The following is a 16,256-nucleotide window of genomic DNA, read 5'->3' as shown; positions in this document are numbered from 1 at the left end:
GCTTCTTCCATTATTATTGATCCTGCTATATGAATAGGAAAACCCTTCCACCTGTTCCTGTGTGTATTTCCCTTCTCTCATTTCAAAATTATCTTTCTTATTTTGACTGGAGACATTATCATGGTTTTATTGTTGTTTATCTCAAGATTGCAAATTTTTATTCTCTTCTTCATGGAAGCAAGCACCCACATCATATCTTTTTCTTTCTGTAGCACTCGCTATTTAATATGCTAATCAGAAATACTTATTCTCTCTTGGTGTGTCATATCTTTTGTCTATTTAGTGTACTAATTAAAATATCAAGGGTGATACTGAGCAACCCTGCCTTGCTCGCTTCTTTATTTTCACTTCTTCCAAGCTTTCGAGTCGATGCTGCCTGCTCCATATGTAGAACAGCAAACATCCCTCTCCTGTGCTGTAGTTAACTCCAAAATCCATATAAATCAACATGTTCTCTATGCCTATATCACTGACTTGGATGGATGGCTGCTGCTCCCTCTTCTGGGAAAGGTCGCCATAGTGTTTGGCACAATCCCATGCCATTTCAATGCTCCTTCTCCGGATTTGATGGAATTTTTAGGTCACCTTACTTGAGGATGGACACCTATGTCCTCTGAGTACCACCTCATGTTGTTCACAATGGCTTATTCTTCATGTGTGAATTCCATTTGCCATATAGGGCTTAGTACTGGGTGGACTCTACCATCACCTACCAAACCGACCTTTAGGTTAATTACTGTAATAATGTTGTTTTTTAATTCCAGCTGGAAGTGGGAAATTACTTGTGGAGAAGTCATTGACAAATAAAGTTTCATAAAATAATGATCTTTTATTGCAGCATAGCTTTGTTAACATTGTTAGTTACAATTTAAATTTCATGGATTATTTTTACATTATTTTTGCTGAGACTTAACATTAATATGACTAGCAGATTCAGCCATTAAGGCACAAATGGTAGTTAAAAACTAATAAACTGCTTTGGACAGGCAAGAATTTTATCTTTGAAAGTTGTTTACATTCTACTAAAATATGTATGCTTGTTTCATTTTAAGAAAAGACAAAAAATATTTGGTAGTAAATATCAATGGAAGTATTTTTATTACATGCTTTTTTTAACCCTACTTTTATTTATTGAGGTATTACTGAGATTTTGGTTGACATATTTTTGAAAATATATAGTGTTCAATAGGAAACAAACTGGAGCAAAAGTTTTATTACCTGTAGAGCACCTTTACAATGCCCCTAAAATCAATTTTCAATATCTCTTGAAAAATGTTTGGAGGTAGGATAAGTGTACTATTGTGACATTAAAAAAATGTCCCCTGATAAATTGACATTCTTCAGAATTTCAAAGTGGTAAATGAGGAAATATAAAAATATATTCATAGTTAAAATGCATTTCAAACAGCTTTTGCACTAACTTAGTGTCCATACGTGTATTCATACATTGGGAAGTATTCAAGCAGCCATCTTAAACTTACTATCACATTTTGGACTGTATATTTTGATCATTTACTGCAGAAAAAAACATCCCTGATTAATGCCCCCTTGGCCATTTGTTAGCAAGGTACTTCAGCCACACTCACACTTGAGCCAAATGGTATCAATGAGGTGTGCTGCCCTCGGCATGCAGAGGCTCGTCTCTTGCCCCCTTGAAGCTGCCATGTGTCTCATCCTCCCCATCATCCTCTGCCCCCTTCTCTCCCCCCTGTGGTCTTCTGCCTTGCAAGGTGGATTTCTCGCCACCTTCCTCCTCATGGTGGTGCTGCGCCAGCGGTGTGAGGGAGGGAGTATGATATGGTGGCCGTTCCACACCCTCTTCTCCTTCTTTGACATCTACATCAACCTTTTCATTAGTCTGTCCTTCTGCCAATTGAACTGGGGGTTTCTCCAGATCATTGTCATTCACTGCATGCCTGCAAGTGACTGCTTCATCTCTACTGGGCATTTTTTGTCTTGCCTGCCAATGGTAATATAATTGCATTTTTATGTATTCTGATAAGAGATTATAATTAATAAAAAATTGTTAATTGAGTAACATAAAGTGATTCAAAATGAAAGCTATTACTGAAAAATCAAATATAACATGTAGATAATGGGGACAGGGGTAGTCCAGGGGGAGAGAGTTGGAATACTGACCAGAGTGCCTGGATTTGATTCCCAGGCATGCATGCCTCTCTGGGCACCCTCAGCCAATGCCCCTACCCTGATGTGTGGAGTTTACATGCCATCAGGCTTAGTATTGGGTGAACTCTACCATCACCTTCCAAATATTGGCTTTTTTCTGTAGATAATAAATTTAATCTAAGGAACCAAGAAGATTTTAATGTTTGCTTAACAGACAAGGCACTCTAAAATCTACCATACCTTAAGTTTGTTATTTTCAAGCTAATATACTTTTGATAACCTTAGTATGTACTCCAAACCTTAAGTAAATATTTAAAGAAAAGACCCATGAAAACTTTAATTTGGGGTGTAGTTTGGTATGGCTCAGAAACTTAGTCAATGGGGCAAGAGGAGAAGCGTAAATTACAAGCTAATAAGATATTGCTTTCAGAAAAAAATGCAGCAAATGAAATGCACAGGAAGGGAAACAAGCAATGGAGTTCAAGGTATGGTGGATGAAGAGGGATGGCGGTTTGAGGACATTTGGAGGAGGCAGGGCAAGTGCATTCAGGAGATACTGAGAGGCAATGGAGTGCCTGTCAATGTCAGTCAAAGGGAGGAGAATGGTGGGAAACCAAGAATTGAAGGAGGAAAAGAGTAGGTATGCTGAACCAAAGAATTGCTTATTGTACTATATAGTATTGGGTTCAAGAATTTTTTGTGCGATGTCTTGGCTTATGAGTGTGTAGTGCCAGCATCCATAAAAAAACTACACTTAGCTGATAGACTACTGATAATGGTATTTAACTCTCAGTACCCATTGAAGGAACATTGGGAATACTGAGTAGATTTGCTTGTGAATATTTCAGTCATAGACATGGTCTGAAATTTTCTATATGCATAAGAATGAATGACAGCAGCATAGCGTTATGTAGCATAACTTGCTGACTTTCTTAGCATTTTCATTCAAATCAGCAAATCGTGCTCCCACACCATGTATGTAGTTAACTGGAAGGTTGGATTAATTCAGCAATATGATGAGAGCAGAAGTGGCAGTCAGATGGTGCATTTGCCCTGATACTGACTGAATTTCAAACAGCAAGGCTACACTTCCTCCTGTAGAATACCTAACAAAATAAAGTATAACAGTTTTTGGATAACTGCTATTTGAAACCTTGTTTAATTGGGAGAGAGCTCATTTTTGAAATCTGGAGGGGTGAGAGGAAATAACCCACCAAGTCATTGATAGGGGTTAATAGAGGCTCTTTCTTCTAATCAGCTGTTTATTAAATAATAAATCTAGACTAGCAGTAGTTTTTAAGAGAAGGTGACCAAGAGCTGACGTAACTAGCATCATTAGAGTTGGCTGGGGACAATTGGGTAGGGGTAGGATGTTCAGGGAATGGAGGAAGGGTGGAGAAAAACCCTGTGTCCATATTTGTCTGCATGTTCCCATATTTGCTCATATTAGGAAGTGATGACCACTTCACTCATTGGAGCAAGCATGTTTATTATGTCAATTAGTGATAAGTTTTCATGTGTGTCACTGTACTCTGCAAATGGTAGTTCAATTTGGGCTGGAAAACTTTGTTATTTCAATAGCATTATGATTGAAATGAATTTTTAAAATTAATTGGTCAAAAATTAAAAAAATAACCATTATATACATTGGAAACCCTTAAAATGTGTTCACTATCTGGAATAGATGAAGTGTGGTTAACTTTGTTTATGTAGGTCTGTGTGCATTGCACTTGCACAAATTGTAGTCACTCAGGGTATACAGCCGTATTCCATTTGAACAATTGAAAAGTTGTCTTCAGAAGGGCTTAGAGAATAATATGAGTAGATTAGATATAAAAAATCATTCTGTGGCAAAAAGGTACGAAGTAACAAGAACAAACAAGGAGAATAAATCAAAAGGAAAATAAATGAAGGATAAGGTTTCCCTCAAACTGGGGAAGAAAAATGTTTCCCATGTGTTGAAATTATGTTTATATGTGGTGAAATGAAGAGAGTGATGGCTTGAGTAACAAACAGTTGTTGGTCAGCGATAAATATTTGTGGGAGCAGATGGTGAGTCTTCCTTATTACATGGTGAAATGGAGAACCCAAGAGGGGATGGGGCAGGGGGTAGTGGGAAGGACAGGCAACTCACAATTAGACTGGGCGAAGAGGTGGATGATGGGTGGTGGTTGACCGGGGGTCCTCCGTGATGATGGGTAGGCCCATGCTCGGCCACTGTGATTTCATCGAGGGAGTGTCGGCGCCGGTGGAGGGCCTTGCGGTGGTGGTGGTGGTGTGGCAGGGCCAGTGGCTCCCCCTTTGCCTCATCACAGCAGTGGAGGTTGCGGCATGAGGCACCACGCCCAGCGCACTTGAGGAAGCAGATGGGCTCGTCTGTACTTGCTGTTCTCTCCATGTTGATGGAGTAGGATGACTTGCTTCTGCTGGTCAGCATTAAGCCGTGGGGCTTGGCATCTCTGGAGTCCGGATTAGGGGTGGAAATGGCACTGCACTGTTAGGAGTATAATAGAAATATTTAAGACAAATCATCATTGTTACTGGTAATCTGTACCCATTAAGTGAGAGCTCATGGTTATTAAGTTTCATGTAGACATCCTTATTATTCGGTAATCCTTGGTCCCCTACTTTGCATAACTTCTTCTCACTCCTCCACCCAACATCTCCAAAGGCTTCAAATATATTCTCACCGTCTTGCCTCAAGCGCCAGGTTTTGGGTCCATACAGCAAAACAATTCATATTTCAAGACTTTACTAATATTTTGTTGCTTCTTTACTTATTTTAAATGTCACTTTACTTAGCCTTGTAAATCATTCTTTCTTCATTGCATTTATCTTCCAAATGTTTACTGCTACTCTTCCCTCCGCAAACATGGCCCAAACATGTGAACTGTCCCATCTACTCTAGTTGATTCCCTCTTGTTTTCATGTTTACCTCTCTTAATTTTTATCCATGGTAAAAATGGACATGAATAAGCCTGGTCTACTAGAGAAACTGGCATCAGGTCGAAGGTCTGCATTTGTTAGATTGCACTGGCCACAAATTCCAACCAACTCTTCAAGGTGCTAGTTTGACAACTCTAAAGTTGAAGACTTGAATCCAACCTTGGGAATTGGCACTGTGTTGATGAGAGCAAACATGTCTGCTCTCGTTGTACATAGTCCTGAAGTAGTAGTTAGTGGTAGTTATTAGGTGAGGCGACTGACAGCAGAGGTCATTTACACCAGAAGGGGTGGGTGGGTTCTGGGTTTGTAGGAAGGCTGGAGAGAAAACTGGCTTCGGCATTAGCCTACTCTTAACAAAAGGTGCGAAGAGGTCTGAAATTTAACGTCCCATCTGACGGTTGGCATTCTCACTTAAAGTGCTCTCCACCCAACATAGTTCTAAAATTCAAGTAATTTGGCAATTCAGGGCTTACAAATAAAGTTAATTAGTTAGTTCTTAGTTAGTGTTCATGAGAATGATTCTGATAAGTTCATACAGCCTTCTTTCATGTTTTTCCTGTCATTTTGCAAGAAGTATCTTGTGCAATTATTTTCACTTTCAGAACAATGATGAGTCCATTACTCATCAGAACTCTCAGGGAAGGCATGATGAGTTGGAAGGGCAAAAATTGAGAGCGAACTTTTCAAATTCCTAAAGATGAAGTATGGACCAAAATATTTTCATTGCCACTGCCTATACCAAACACATAAGGATGATATAATATGGTCAGGATAGCCATTAGACTAATCAGTGATGACGTAATTCCTCAAGTGTGTCATGATCCATTCTTTCATGTCTCTGTGAGATTATGGCTGCTCTTAAACTAGCATACAGTCTGTATATAGTCAGTCGATTGTAAGAAAACCCATGCTTTTCTCATTAGTGTGAAAAAATAAGCTAAATCCAGTATTACCAATGTACTTCCACTTTGTGTGAAACAAAATAATTTGATGGGAAGGAAGACATTTACTTTCTTCCATATTTTGCTTCATTGAAAGCAATTAGATTACAAATTTTGAATGAATTTTTACATCAATATGGGGAAATGTGGAGGGATTATAACATTCAGATTAGATACCTTTATTGCTTATTTAGGTTATTATGTCCAATCTATTCCAAATTTTAATATGGGTCTTCCAGCAATTCAAGAAATACTTTGTCTTCACAAGCATATAGAGAAAAGGAAAGCCTGGGTTGACTACATGAAAAACCTGAAATCTAACTTTATAGCTTTTACTATTATGTTAGAAAAAGAAAGAGAGGAAGAGAAGTGGTCCAAACAATAAAGCTAAAGAATGGGATATTTATAATGGAAAACTCAGTCAAAGCAAATGGATTTGCAAGGTGTACATAAAACCTGATCCAAATCTTAATAGGGAAATTAGAAGCTTAAATCTGGAGAAAATGGCTTATTTAGGGACACTTAAATATCCTCTACTTTGAATATTATTAAAAAATATCTATGAAATATTCAGAAGACTGAAAAATAATAGATCAAATGGAATGCATGGATGGCATACGAGGGGAAATGATGAAGATGGGGATGTAGAAATTGTACCACACCAGAGTTGGATATTTACTGGTCTAATAAATATAAAAGATACTCCAGATGAATGGGGACAGTCATTATTAGTCTTTCCAATTTTCAAAAGTGGAAACTGAGTGAAGATAGAGAATCAAAGGCCAATAAACCTGAGTAATATTTTCTGTGAAGTTTTATAAAGGATGTTGATGGATTACGTAAAGACAGCTTGCCAAATGCTCCAATGGATATGTCCCAGTCAGCTTGAGTTTAAAAAGTGTTACTCCTATGATACCCAAATGATTGGGTTTATATCAGGGTGTAGTCGATGCTCATAACCTCAAGACACATGAGGGTGATGTTGTGATGAGACCTAGCTAAAGCATTCAATTTGGTAAATAATGATATATTGATCGATAAAGTTTAAAGATTGGGACTGTACCTAAGAGCATCAGACCGGGTAAACACATTTATTGGAGTAAGAAAACAAAAAAACCAAAGTGGGTGAAAATTTATCTAGCAAAATATTTAAGTGCATTCAGGTGTTCCCCAAGGGAATGTACTTTCGCCTATGCTGCTTTTAATTTACCTATATCAATAATTTACCTGATGAAGTGTAGCAGAAAGTTAGTCTCTTTGCAGATGATCATGTAATATAGGGTGAGGCAACATAACTTCCTTTTTTCAATTCAATTTGCATTGAAAAAAGGAAGTTATGCAGCTGCACCCTGTATATACTTGTAAAGTTATTAATAATTAAAATTATACAAAAAGTGAAGAGTCAGGCGTGATGTTGTAGAATCAAGACATAATAAAAACTTCATTGCAATTTTCCACAATCAAAACTTCATTCCGACCATGGTTTCGATACACTGTATCATCATCTGGTGAGGAAAAGTACAAGGGGAAGGAATATATATACCAAGCTACAAGAAGGGGTGGTAGGGGAGGAAAGAGCGGGGGGAAGGGGGGGTTCGTCATGAAGAGAAAGGCAGGAAAAACCAATGGAACCCCCGAAGAGCGGGCAGCTCACTCTTTGTGGGGAGGAGGGGGGAAAGGTGTCGTCATAAAGGGCACTAAGGGAAGTTAATGGACAAAAGTGGGGAGGGGCAAGAGAGGAACTGAATGTCATTAAGGAGCTCTGTCTTCTGGTTTCTCTGTTGGATAATTTCTAAACTCTCGAGAGGGTCCAATTTCTTGCTTTTATGGAATTTGTGCAATGGTTTGTTTAAATTCAAAGTCAGGGGAATGGTTCTTCTCCAAGAGGTGGGTCGCAAAGATGGATGTGGTGTTGCCTAATGTATAACATTTCCGATGTTCCTTGATGCGTGTGGCAAAATTTCGTCGAGTCTGCCCCTCGTAAGTCGCATTACATTGGCACTTTAATTCATAAACACCACACTGTTTATCGATGTCAAATTTGTCTTTGTTTAAGCAGAGTGCTTTGGATATGGAAAAAGGGGTGTAGAATGAAACACGGAATTTATCCTTGGGTAGAATGTTGGCAATTTTATAGGACAAAGAGTTTGAGAAGGGGATTTTACACCATTTACGCGCAGGGTTATTGGAGTATGGCAGGAGGGTTGTGTGGAGCTTGACGGCACTTTTTCTCAGTTTTTTCTTTAATAGGGAATCAAAGAGGTCGCCCTTGTAGCCATTCTTCTCTGCAATGAACTTGATGGTGGTGAGTTCACGGTCAAAGGCAGTTTTGGGCATTGGAATACTGATTAATCTGTGAAGCATGCAGTGGAAGCTTGCCAACTTATGGGAAATAGGATGGCAAGAATCAGAAGGAATCACTAGGTCCGTATATAGTGGGTCCATAAACCCACCAATTAGAGTATAGATCAAGTTCATGGGTAACCCATCATAATAAAGCGGAGAAAACAATTGAAAGGGCCCAAAGGAGAGCCACTTGCTTCATTATAGTTAAATTCGAATGGGAAGATAGCATAAGTGACATGGTTAGGCAACTGTGATTGGACAGATTAAAGAAGATACGGACAAAAGGAAGGCTGGGGGAAATATTTGAATTGTACACAGGGAGTGAGGATGCATGGGGAGACATGAAAGGGAAAACCCAAGCTGGATGTAAAACAAAGGAAGGGGAGATGACACAGTTAAACTAAAACTGCTCACTCAAAGGAGCAACATAAGTAAGCACTCCTTCATAAATAAGGGCTTAAGTGATTGGAACGAATTCCCTTGAGATTACCTTTTCCTGAACTTCTCAGGAGTTAGTATAAGAAGAGGCCAAACACTTGGACTAAATTACTTTTTTTCTCACGTTTGGATCTGGGTATTACCTGGCTTGCTTCAAATTATTCATTGTTTTTACTGTATTATTTTACTGTACTGTATTTTACTGTACATTTTAATTTTTTCTTGTAACTGTAATTTTAAAATATTGATTGGTCTAACTACATTTGGTTGGCTGGTTTAACTGTGCCTTTCCACTTGGCTAATTGAAAAATTGGATTGTAATAAATGAATAAATGTGGCTTAAATGGTTTTAAATGTTAAAATATTGTATTAAATCTATTCCTAAGCTAGTTTTGTGCCAAATCAAAATTCAAGATTTTACCTTTATTTGCATAAAAGATATTGAGTCATTGTTAAAAATTTAGGTATTCTGATGTTTACAATGAGGAAAAAGGGATACTAGAGTTATAGTTATAAATCAGTGCAACTCAATAAAATATAATTTGTCTCATTGTATTTCAGTGGATTTGCATCGATTATAACTGAAACTATGAAAGAGTAATACTGAATTGATGTGATTGCAATTGCTGCTAGAGAAAAGGTGTATTGCAGTAGCACTGCATCACAGTTAGTAAGGACTTACTCTTAGGAACTCTGGCTGAATGGTAACATGGGTGATGCCTTGATCATGGAAGAACTCGGTGACTTGTTTCATGACAGATGATATTTCCTGAAAAAAGATAAGTCATGATTAACTCATAGTTTATAAACAACATGCTGGTAGGCCTCTACCTACTACCTTAAAGGTGAATAAATGTTCATGAAAGTGTTATTTTATGGGTTGACATTTAATTTACATGGAAACCCAAGACAAACAAGTGGATTTTCATCATGTGGCACTCTTTGATTTTTATTTTGAATGTAGTATATATCTATTTTGAATAGGCATCAAGACTTTTTCAGTATAAATAATTTTAATTACTATTGTTAATGTGTCTAGTACCTAGAGTGATTGTCTTTATCATGACACACCACTATTCTTAGTTTAAGTCCATCCTAATTAAGAATAGATTTTTAATTTTTGTTTTCTGTTAGTGAGTGAATGGCTGTGCAATGGACTACTTATGTTGTAAATCACACTTATTTTCTGTTTGCATAAGACTCATCAATAAGAGCAGCTTTTGATCTTTCAGAAGGATTTGTCCATTTATATTTTTCTTTTATTTTGTGAGATTATGTAGTCTGTACAATAAATGTGTGAACTGGTGCAATCTGGCGGCCATGACGCGGACTATAGCCCCACCCACTCTCGGTGCTAGGTGCCCTGAGACCCAATGAGTCATCTGTATTTGGCGGATCGTCGACCTGTGTGTCGACAGTTTCTGCTGCCCTTGTTTTTACTGTTTGTTGAAAATGGAAATTGACGAAATCACGGAGCAACGAATCAACATCAAGTTTTTTGGTGAAATGCAGTAAAAGATATCAAGGAATTACTGAAATGTTAATAGCTGTTTACAATGATAATGCTCTGAAGAATACATCAGTTTTCAAGTGGATTAGAGATTGCCGATAAGACGCCATGGATAGGCCGGGACGACCTTCAACCACCTGTCTTGACGACAGCATTGATTGTGTGCAATCTCTTGTCCTCACCAATTGTCGAAAAATGGTTCGAATGATAACTGACGAACTGAATTTAGGAAAATCAACAGTGCACACTATTTTAGTCGAACATGATGGATGGATCCTTCACCATGGCAATGCACCTGCACATTCAGCATTGGTTGTTTGCCAGTTTCTGGCAAAAGATTCAATCACCATCCTTGATCGTCCTCCTTATTCGCCAGATCTCCTCCCCCCCCCCCCTTCTGCGACTTTTTCCAATTCCCAAAACACAAAAATGTGATGAGGGGACATATCACTGGGAAGATGTGGACACAATAAAGTAAGAAACGACGAGACGACTAAAAAGCCTAACTGCCGAGGACTTCCAAGGTTGCTTTAAACAGTGGAAAAATAAATGGAATAAGTGCATAGCAATGAATAAAGAGTAATTTGATGGGAAAAAAATCGATGTAGACTAAATTTTGCAAAATAAAGTTTTAATGGCCTCAGTTTGCATATCTTTTGGACAGGCAAGTAATTTCATCAGTTAAATATTAGGTAGTTACTATTTTTAGAGACCAATGCTCATCAAATTCCCTCCTTCATGTTGATATTGGAATTAACTCAATTCATAATTTATATAGATATAGGCACTCCTTATTTTGCAATTTGTAGCCATTAAATATTAGTGCATTAAACATTTTTTTACTCAAAATTTTGATCATGTAAAGACGTCTTTGCAGTGTTCTAAATATAATGAAATTATGCATGTAAATATTTTTACAAAAATTGATTATTTAAAGAAATTTAGATATAGTTTAGATTTTTCTTGAATAGTTTCTGATTTAAATTATTTTTTAAATGTTGTATTATGGAAAAATTAACCTTGTATTACAATCAGTGAAAAAAACAAGTTTTTTGGAACTGACAGATTTAATCAAAAGCACACTATATTGCAGGGGAATATTCTGTAGTCTACAACAATATATTAGTAAGTCTTTTAGAGCAACTTAATAGGCTGGCAGCTGGTCCCATAAATGCAGTGGCCATTGCTTAATGTTTCATGTAAAATGATGCAGTGTCTCTCTCTTCTATCATGACTTCTTCAGTTTTTGAATTTTCTGCCCTTCTCTTGTTATCTAAGATGCTACCTATTTTCCACTCTCGTATTAGTAGATTCAGAGGAGGTGACCTGAAGCTAAGGTCATTTGCACCATTAGGGATGGACAGGATAGGATGAAGGGTGGAGAGAAACCCGGCATCAGCATTAGCCTACTCTTATTGTAAGGTTCCAAGGGGCCCGCGGTTTAATATCCCATCTGATGGATCTTGTAGTGCTCTCCATAAAGCTCCTCAAGTTGGGATCGGGATACCACCAAATTTTTAATTTTTTTCCACCAAGGATTTTACCCCAGGCACTCTCAGTTGGAAGCCTGTGCATTAGCCACTGCACCATCTTGATCCCCTTTTTCACTCTCCCCATCCAATTACTGTTTACTATCATCTGCTCATTGGCTGTTAGCATATCTTGATGAAAGCCCGACTGTGAAACATAACATTACTAAGCCAACATAAAAGATCAGATTGGGGACTCCAGTGTATTTACATGTATTAGAAAAAAGGTTAAATATTTTAAATGAGAATGATAGGGCACGGAGCATGTTGCATTTATCATGCGGTGGTGTATTTTTGGTTTAGATCAGTCCGAAAAGTTGGATCAGACAGAAAAGATTAAAATATTTTAATGGTAACTGGTAATATGAAGAAAATTGAATGTTTACATTAAAAATTATCAGCCACACATATATTGATGTTTATTCATCATAGAATCCCAGAAATTCTGTCATCACTCAGCCAAAATACCTTTAAGCAGCCCTGTTTCCATGTTCCAAAACATAATTCACAAATTCAAGTTCAAATGCAATGCAGAATGACAATCTTCTCTGCTGAGATTCCATTAGGTTGTTATCATTTTAACTTTATTATGCAATACTTAGTTTTTTATCATTTTGATATTGTTGACATTTTGTTTATATTTTTACTTGTATTTCGGTTTACTATGACTTTAAAACACTCACATATTGATTAAGATTGATTGCCTGTAGACTATGAGTTTACTGGAAGAGATACAATATAACAGAGAGGTGACATCCCCCCAAGTGCAGCATGTATCAAATGTGCTACATTGCATACATTTACGATTTATTTGGGATTTTTTTCAGGAAATACTTTCAAAGAAGTATTAAAAATCTGTTGCCTGGTACTCACACAAACCTGTGATATTATTGAAACTTGTAATGAAGGCAACCATTTCCTATGCCTGATGTGGGAAAAAGTAAGTATTTTTCTGGTGAATTGGCTTGTGCTTATAGGTCGAAGTTATACCCCTACATATACATGTATGAATCCCCGGCCCATTTGATGCATGCTGATTTTTACAGCACATTTTGGAGTTAAACCATTGTTCTATTGGCCAGGAAATATGGTAACTATTTATAAGTAAATAAATAGGTATCTATATATTTAATTATATGGTATCAGGAAAGAAGAGGCACAAGAGATATATCCCTTTGAAAAGGGGGAATTGGAATGTTAGGAAAAGGTGAAAACAGAGAAGTTGAAAACTAACAATGCAATGGAGGAAATACAAGCACATTCAGCCTCTGCAAGGTGAGATGGAAAGACCATTTGTATTATTGGAGTGACAGTTAAGAGTTATCTATTGTGGAGAATTGCAGAGTCAACATGGGATAGCAATAGTAATGGATAGGAAACTGGGAAGAAGGCTGGGGCTTAACAGACAGAATATTTCATATATAAGTAGAAATTAGAACAGACCTGATCTTAAGAGTAGAAATTTAGGAGTATATGCCAACAAGCAGTCATTGGGAGGAAGAAGTAGATATTTTGTATAACCAGTTGGATGACATGATTGCAAATGTACCTGAAAGAAATGTTGGATAGTGATAGGAGTGATGTAGAAGAATACAACTGGGGACAGAGGAATGGTTCTGAGGAGCAAACTATTAGTTTAGCCAGAGAAATTTAATTATTACTAGCTTTTGGTTTAAACACCTTATGATATAGGTGCACATGGAAAATTCTGTGAGATAAAGGAAGATATATAGATTACATTATAGTTAGATTTAGGAGTAGTTGAGGAACACATTTTTCTGGGAGTAGATGCATAAGTAGATCACAATTCACTGACTGCTCTTGAGGGGTCATGTTTGATTTAAGAGAATGAGGGAGGGAAAGAAAATGGGATGTATGTGGAAGACTTAACTGGAATGGAAAGGAAGGAGTGCCAGGCGGAAGTTGATAAAATGTAAGGGAGAATAAGGGGACCAGTACAGTAGGAGAAACATGCAATATTTCAAAAAATGAGTAAAGAAAGCGGCAAACGAAGCAGTAGCAATGGTAAATAGAACAAACTTTTGGAAGTTGTTGATTGCAGAAGATATGATTAGGAATGTGGTTAAAAGATGTAAATAGAAGAATGTGGACACAGAATTAGAGAGGAAGAAGTACAGAAGGCTAAGCAAACAATACAGTTAGGTAAGAAACAAACAGGGCAAAAGAAACTTGGTGGAAAGAATAGTTATTGGATGTGGAGAATTTTCAGAGACAGGGTGAAATGGGCATGCTGTATAGGCAGGATGTAAGAAAGGGTCCATTCACACTATCACATATGAAAACCGATGAAATATAAATCCCATAAGATGTTCTGGCCTGAAGGAAAGAATGTATAGAGAAACTACATGGTGAAAATAAGATACCAAAGAGTCTGGACATAGAAATGGAATATGATATTGATAATGAAAGCTTAGGACCAAGAATACTTATTTGCAATATATAAAAGGCTGTAAAGCAAAGGAAATTGAAGAATGTCGAGGTAATATATGACATTCCTGCAGAACTACTCAAGAATTGAGGAAAATAGAGAAGGAATATTTTTATGGGCCTAATAATAGAATTTATGAAGGAGGGATTTGGTCGCAAGACTTTATTAAAGTTAAGTATTGATTTCCAATTCAGAAAATGGTAAAGCACAAGTATGGAGAAGAGAGCAAACAAGCATTTACAAGAGGACTTACAAGCACTTACGTAGAAGATGATCAGTTTAGATTTAGAAAGAAGATTGGTACTTATGATGCTATAGCTGTAATTAGGTCACTAGTAGAAAATAACATAAAATATAACCAGGGTATATTTGTATGGATGTTTATTCATCATAGAATCCCAGAAGTTCTGTCATCACTCGGCCAAAACACCTTTCAGCCCCTTTTTCTTTTGTATGGAATCGATTTTGATAAGGCCTTTGGAGTAAGAGTATCCAATACAGAATTAATTAACATTTTAAAGAAAATAGGAGACTGGAAGAATTGATGCATTATTATTATTATAGCTGTACATATCTCTGCAGAGGTGCAGATAGTGAATGTAGAGTTGGAATGGGAATTGCTATATTGGGGAGTAAGACAGGGATGTCCGGTGTATTATTACCTGCTCTTTCGGTATACATATATGCAGAAGAAATGGTAAGGGAGGATAGCTTGAGGGCCAGAGTGAAAAAGGGTAGGCTACTCGTTAACTAAGCTAGATATACAAATGATCAAATGTGCATTAAGTAGTTAGCCGTACAGCATTTCAACCATTACTTAGTGCACAGCTTAATCCGTGCATGTGGTATGGGATAAGAATTAATCATAAGAATATGACATAATATGAAATGACTTAACATGTATATTCGTTTTTTTATTAACTAAAGCTAGAGTTTAAGAATGGTTCATTGCAATGCAAGGATTTAGATTCTTTGCTTAGTGTAGTTTTTGGTGGGAATGAGGAGTGTAAACAGAGCTTAGTTAAGGGACCATCAGTTTTATTAAGAGTAGTTCACCTTCACAGCCACAAATCCAATGCTCAAAACTTTGGGTCATTCACCAGCCTTTCCATCTGATGACAGTGAGCTACCGGAGCACTGACTTTGAATATTCAGTTACCTATTCTGAGACACATTTCGGGAATCCGGAGCAAGCAAAATCTGGAGTGCAACTATTATCCTGTATGATCATTCTCCAAACCTTTGAATTCATGAAGACGATGTGCGCTGTGGCGTACGTCCTCTGCTGCGTCAGCTGCCAGATGTGCAAATCATGGATGCCGACGACGACTGGTGCGAAGGCGTCGCACAGTTGACTGCGCAAACTCTCGATGTTTATGTGGTCGGGTATCGTCTGCAGTAAAATCAACCCGGACTCTTTCACTGAAACGAAGAAATGAAATATGTTCGCAAATAGAGTACTTAAAGGCTTCACTTCGCAGGAGTTATGAGTGTTGATTGAAAAAAGAACACACATGCCCACGGATATTGTGATGGTACGACGCGACCCACCGTTTGAGGCGCACCTCGGAGCGCTCTCCACTCCCTCGCATCGGTCATCTCCGCCGGAATAGAACTACGAAGACCACACCCCCCACTCTCTGCTGACTTTCCCCAATTCCTCGAAGACCTGCCGGGACGAAGTGCGTCATGCGCTCATGTCCCTCGTCCACATAGACGCTCCGTACCTCTTTGGGTTACATAATACTGTCGCACCCCATCCTTCAGACCTCCTTCCCTGCCACCCATAAACCTGGCCCAGCAGCTTTTGATCCCCATACGCCGATTGGCTTAAGGGTAAGTTATGATGTTCTGGCAAACCGTGTTCAACCCTTGTATTTTTGTTTCACTACCCCCCTTCATATTTATTTATGACCTCCAACCGAATGTAAAAAAAACAAAAATAATAATGGTTAATAAATAAAACTACA

At 37.7% G+C, this 16,256-nt stretch overlaps 1 protein-coding gene across 1 annotated transcript in view; it reads right to left on the bottom strand.

Moving 5' to 3' along the window:
- Positions 1–1,603: 1,603 nt before the first annotated feature.
- Positions 1,604–16,256, bottom strand: part of ZnT77C (Zinc transporter 77C) — a 36,770-nt gene continuing 22,117 nt past the window's right edge. The window contains exons 7-10 of the mRNA XM_071599071.1: positions 15,527–15,708; positions 9,481–9,567; positions 4,262–4,621; positions 1,604–1,960 (exon numbers count right to left, since the gene is read on the bottom strand). Coding sequence (XP_071455172.1) covers positions 1,604–1,960; positions 4,262–4,621; positions 9,481–9,567; positions 15,527–15,708 — 986 coding nt within the window. The remainder of the gene's footprint in view (positions 1,961–4,261; positions 4,622–9,480; positions 9,568–15,526; positions 15,709–16,256) is intronic.

Source organism: Hetaerina americana, unplaced genomic scaffold, assembly GCF_022747635.1.
Source record: "Hetaerina americana unplaced genomic scaffold, ioHetAmer1.1.p SCAF_103, whole genome shotgun sequence".
NCBI lineage: Eukaryota > Metazoa > Arthropoda > Insecta > Odonata > Calopterygidae > Hetaerina > Hetaerina americana.
This window is presented reverse-complemented; position numbering and strand designations above follow the sequence as displayed.